Source organism: Lactuca virosa, chromosome 5 (genome assembly GCF_052849685.1).
Source record: "Lactuca virosa cultivar CGN04683 chromosome 5, Lactuca_virosa_CGN04683_v6, whole genome shotgun sequence".
Classification (NCBI taxonomy): Eukaryota; Viridiplantae; Streptophyta; class Magnoliopsida; order Asterales; family Asteraceae; genus Lactuca; species Lactuca virosa.
The window spans coordinates 241212851-241219070 of NC_136430.1; the positions used below are offsets into that span (position 1 = coordinate 241212851).

Consider the following 6220-nt stretch of genomic DNA (forward strand, 5'->3'; position numbering starts at 1 on the left):
AAACAAAAAGACAACATATATACACATAGATACATACATATCATAATAGAAACACAATTAAACTCAGATCCAAATAGTAAGAATGAAAACATGGTTTACTTTGAGAAAATATAATGGTCTTACCTCTGATTTTTGTTTAATATGATGCAAGTTTGAAGAAAAGAAGTTCAAAGGAGAAGGTATGATGATCAGAAAGAGCAGAAACGGACATAAGAAATATTTTTATGTAGATTTTATATTAGAGGAATGAAGGAGATATAGGAAATAAATCGGTGTGCATTTATTCAAATTTTAAAGATTATGAAAGTTGATCATATTATCCCGATAAAATGTCATATTTAATGCTTTTCATTTTAAAATATTAAAAGAATATTTTGAAATTTAATTGAATGTATCTTAGTTTATTTACAGTAATGATATGTATGCATATTTGAAATCCCTAAATTTAAGTATCACAGTCAAACATTAAGTATTACAGTCAAACATTAACTGTAAAATAGAAAATAAATGTTACAGCATGTTAGCATTCCTGAAAATGTATCCAATTTATAGCATTATACTTTCAAATTATACCTTTTTTGAATTTTGTTGATAAAAAAAATAATGAAAGTAAGTTGTTATTTCTTGCAAATTGAATTTGAAGTAGGTGAAGAGAAGGTTGATATTCAGGAGTGAAAGTGTGTATAAACTCAAGGTTTTTTTTTCGAGTTTAAGTTTTGCAGGTTTCATACAATAAAGGGTAAAATCGTTTTTTTTTGTACATATAATAAAGAACATCTTCAGTATTCAAAATTGCCAACAGGGTAAATCTGTCTTGAAACAAAAATAAGAGATTTAGATGGTAAAAGAAAAACACAACACATATTAGAGTTTATATTATTTTTTTTGCCAGAAAAGATTACCTAAAAGACCAAATAAGTATCTGGTGGAGAATGAACCTTGAAGCCTATGCAGAAACCGAATGGAAGCTGATAGCTCACAGATGCAGAAAGCAAATGCAGTTTTGGAGTCTGGTACGTTGAAGAAAAGAATGGAAGCAAATAGGTATTGGTTTCAATTTATTGACATGATTATATTAGCTGATTTATTGGCTAATATAACAACATAATTTCTTTTACCTGATTTGATGGGGTAGCTGAATACTTTCCAAATGAATTTGGTATTTTCTAGTCTTGTAATTTTTAAAAAGATTCTAATCAACCAAAAATAAATGGATGATAAAACTTGAAAGCTATAAAATCGGTAATGCAATCAATATTTGAAAATAGTTATTGGAAACGATATGGTAATGATTTTGAATGAATACCGATTTTGGTGGAAATTCTCATAATAATCAGTATTAATTAAAATAATGATTATCGAATTTGTTGCTATTGATTTTAAATGAACCCGAAATTGCTAAAAACGTCTCTTATGATGACAAGTGGCATATGCTGACTTGGAAGGCTATGGAGATGACATGTGTTAATAGAAACTATTGTTTTATAAGTAAGGGTAGATGTCTAGTAACTTATTTACCATTTTCTTGATTTTTAAAGATTTAACATTTACATTTCATCCAACTTATTGGAAAGTGTTTGGAAGTTACATTTCCGTGATTTGGTCAAAGGGTCAATATTCGTAGATTAATATGAGGTGTAAAAACATGAAGGACGAGAGGAAAATATTGTTGATTTATAAATAAACAACGGTACATTTAATATAATACATAAATTCTATGGCACTTATGAATAGTGAAGTTTATGTCTTTCAGAATTTAGCCATAAAAGTTTTGGAGATTGACAAATTTGGGCCCTCAGCTATTTTATAGCCTTTCCCAATTCTGATCCCTCAGTTGTTGGGATTAGTCGCTTTTGTTTCAATTTCATCCACCGCCTTTTAGTATAATAATTTTACTCAACCTCTATGACACTTTCCCTTCTTCAAGTAAACCACCTCCTTTCACTATGTTGCTATAATGTCCCATTTTCATAACAAAATTTTCATTTTTAATTAAAATAAAACTTCACATTTACAAAATCCAAGTTAAGAATTCCAAAAAACATTTGTTTAAAAATCAAAGTAATAGAATAAACGTTGAATCTCCATGGTTGTTGATGAATGTGTACAGTTACGCCTTCGCCTTCCCACGATCACCACTAATACCTAAAAAACATTTAAATCCACAATTGTAAGCCAAAGATTATTGAGTTTCCCCAAAATATCACACACCACAATATACATACAACGCATGCACATACATGAACCTACAATCTGCCTGGACTGCCTCACAAGGCCTACAGGATGCCTGAACCGCTCATGAGCCTACAGTCTGACTGGCTTGCCTCGCAAGTCCTATAGTCGCATGGACTGCTCTCCCTCTCATCATACAGCTGGCCCACATTTGGCCTACAACACACCGCTGGCTCGCCCGAGTATGTTGGCCTTTAGCACAAGCATAACCGCTTCAACCCACCCCACCTTAATATGCCGACATATGAAACAAACAAGCAATCAAGTAAACATATAAGCACAAACAACTATCTACCCTATTCTACCTGTAAGATAGCTCACTACCTCATACCAGGATCCATACAGTACACTACGTCACTAATGGCAGATCTCTAAGGAATGCATAGCCATAGGTAACCAGAGGTGAGATAGGCATCCAAACAGGAGATCCCACTCTATAGCCACAACCAAACACGAAACAGACAATAAAGCCTAGATCAAGTGTTCTCAGGCTATCCTATGTGACTACTTATAGCCCCTAGGGCACTCCACTAGACGATCACCCTCATACTGGTACTCAAACCAGTACACCGCTACTCCTATATCCTAACATATAAGGATATACATTATAATGCATAGTACAGTGAGGAAACTCACCTGAATCGAAGACCCAAGGAAACACAGCAACACGCTCACTCTCTACACTGATTTCTCCCGCGAACCGACTATCACCAAAACAAGGTGGAACCTTAATAAATACCCCAATTCCTTCAAGTTTGACCCAAGGTTAAACTAGTCAAAAAGTCAACGATCAACAGATCAACGACCCTTACGTCGTGGAAAGCGTTTGGCCACGTCGTGACAGTTAAGGACAAAATAGTCGATCATCAGAGCACCACCACGACGTGGAAAGACCTTAGCCACGTCCCGCAATAAGAGAGGAGTTTCATTTGAAATGATCCGGCTTAGATGGTCGGCAACAAGGTTTTCGCACCCACTCTTGTCCCGAATATGAAATATCCAAATCAAATTCTTTCAATAATAAGATCCACCGGATAAGTCTTGGCTTTGCATCTTTCTTTGTCATCAAGTACTTGAGAGTCGCATGATTCGAATATACAATGACTTTGGTACCAAGTAGATGTTGCCTAAACTTCTCCAAAGTGAACACTATGGCTAATAACTCCTTCTCCGTGGTAGAGTGGTTTCTTTGAGCATTGTCTAGTGTCCTTGACGCATAATAGATCACATGAGAGGCTCTTCAATTATTTTGACCCAAAAACGGAGCCTATATCATAGTTTCTTGCATTACACATGATCTCAAATGGGAGATCCCAATTTGGTGCTTGTATGATGGGGAGGATGTAAGAAACTCTTTGATCTTGCCAAAAGCCTCTTTGCACACCTCATTGATGTCGAAATCAACTTCATTTTGCAAGAAAAGGCACATTGGTCTTATGATCTTTGAAAATTATTTGATGAACATTCGGTAGATAACCGTGTGACCTAAAAAAATGAACTTCCTGAACACAAGTTGGGTAAGGTAAGCTTTGAATAACGTCAATTTTAGCTTTATCTACTTCGATTCTTTTCTTTGACACAATGTGACCTACAATAAGACCTTGACTAACCATAAAATGGCATTTTTCAAATTTCAAAACCAAATTTGTTTCAATACATCTTTTCAAAATCTTTGTTAGGTTAGTCGAACACTCTTGAAAGGAGCTTTCGTATACCATAAAATCATCCATAAGAACTTCAATTATGTTTTCGACATATTCCGAGAAAATACTAACCATACAACGTTGGAACGTAGCCAGGGCATTACACAATCCGAATGCCATTCTTCAGTATGAAAAAGTGCCAAATGGACTTGTAAATGTTGTCTTTTCTTGGTCTTCCGGTGCCACCGGGATTTGGTGAAAACCAGTGTACCCTTCTAGACAACAATAATGAGATTTACCGGCCAATCTTTCTAACATTTGATCAATGAAAGGTAATGGGAAATGGTCTTTTCTCGTGCTTGCATTAAGATTTTGGTAGTCAATACATACTCTTCACCCGTTTTACATATGGGTGGGGAGCATAATACATTTGTTGTTCTCGACCACCGTGATTCCCATCTTCTTTGGTACTACTTGTACCGGGCTCACCCACTTGTTATCCGAGATTAGATAGATCATCCCCTCATCAAGAAGCTTTAGTATTTCTTTCTTCACAACTTCCATTATAGGCAGATTCAATCTTCTTTGTGTATCCCGGCTTGGCTTGCATTTGTCCTCCATCAAAATCTTATGCATACAAGTGGAGGGGAACAATCCTTTGATATCCACAATCGTTTAACCCATAGCTTCTTTGTGTTCCTTCAACACTTTGAGGAGTTGCTCTTCTTCAAACTCGGTTAAGTGAGTTAAAATGATAACCATAAGAGTCTCGTTATTTCCTAAATAAGCATATTTCAAGTGTTGAGGTAGGACTTTTAATTCCAATTCTGGTGGTTGAACAAGGGAATGTGGTAACTTTGTGTGATTTGGAGGCAACTTGACTTGATTGAAATCAAACCTCATGGATTTCTTCACCTCCAAATTGTTAACCAAGTTTTCAACTTCTGGATTTGGGGAATCGAGCATCAATTTCTTGGCTAGCCTCCCACAATCAAACCCTTTGCTTAGAATCATCTCCAACATGTCACCATTAGTCAACTCAAACAAATCTTGGGTTAGTGGTTTAAAAACATCAACAAAATATAAAGATGAAAGATCACTTGGATATCCCATAACATCATAAATATTAAAGCCTATTGTTTCACCATCAAATTCCATTGTTAAACTACCCGTATACACATCAATCTTCGTCCTAGTTGTTTTCAAAAACGGTCTTCCAAGAAAGATTAGAGCCAATTTGGAGGAAACTTGTTCCTCTAAATCAATCACATAGAAATCCGTCGGGAAGACCAATTGATTCACTTGCACCAAAACATCATCTAAGACACCTCTAGAAAAAAAACTTGATTTATCCGTAAGTGAAATTATGACACTCGTTTCATTTAACGGACCAACATTTAGCGATTCATATACCGAATAGGGCATAACATTAATAGAAGCACCAAGATCAATAATGACACTACTAAAAGTAACATCCCCTATTTTGTAAGGAATCGTAAACATTCTAGGGTCTTTGCATTTAGGTGGGAGTTTTCTTTGTAAAACCGCGGAGGCATTTTCATTCATTGAAATCTTTTCATTCCCTTTCAGTTTCCATTTATTTGTGCAAAGTTCTTTCAAAAATTTTGCATATCTATGGATTTTCTTGATTGCATCGAGTAAGGGGATGCTTACCTCCACCTTTCTGAAGGTGTCTAGGATATGTTCCTCCTTTACATTCTTCTTTGAAGTTGCAAGTCGTGAGGGAGATGGTGGTTGAGTGGCATTTTGAGTGACTAGAGGGGTAATCTTCTTCGGAACTCTGGTTTGTGCATCACTTTTGACAATAGGATCCTCAATGGGAGTGATATTTATTTCTTCCTCATCTTCCCTTGACTTCTTCTTTGAGCTACTCTCTCCGGTTTGTTTACCACTTCTCAAGGTCACCACATTGACATTTGGGTTCTTTTCAGTTTGAGAAGGTAGTTTTCCATGGTACTCCAACTTGACTAAAGATGCAACTATATCACCCACTTATGCTTCAAGGTTGGAAATACTAGTTCTTGTCTCTTTTTGGAATTTTTGGGTGCTAGTAGCAAGAGACTTGACAATGACTTCAAGAGACATTCTGAAGCTACTAGGTTGGGGTTGATGAGATTATTGGTGATGATGTGGAGGTATGGTTTAGATTAATATTGCGGTTGTGGATGTTGGTAAAGGGGTTGATGAGGTTATTGGTGATAAAGGTCTAACCAATGCATTTTGAGGCAATAGTCTTGGGTTGTAGCTCATATTGGGATTAGGTCTCTGTCACACCCCAAAACCGGAACGGCGGAAACGTTCTGGGGTGGAGGACGTCATGTACA

At 36.1% G+C, this 6220-nt stretch overlaps 1 protein-coding gene across 1 annotated transcript; it reads right to left on the reverse strand.

The window, feature by feature from the left end:
- Positions 1-4550: 4550 nt before the first annotated feature.
- On the reverse strand, positions 4551-5981 carry LOC145112544 (uncharacterized). The gene is made up of 2 exons (XM_079048697.1): positions 5912-5981; positions 4551-5863 (listed from the first exon to the last, which is right to left on the reverse strand). The coding sequence occupies exons 1-2, from the start codon at positions 5979-5981 to the stop codon at positions 4551-4553; spliced, it is 1383 nt and encodes a 460-aa protein (XP_078904823.1).
- Positions 5982-6220: the final 239 nt, after the last annotated feature.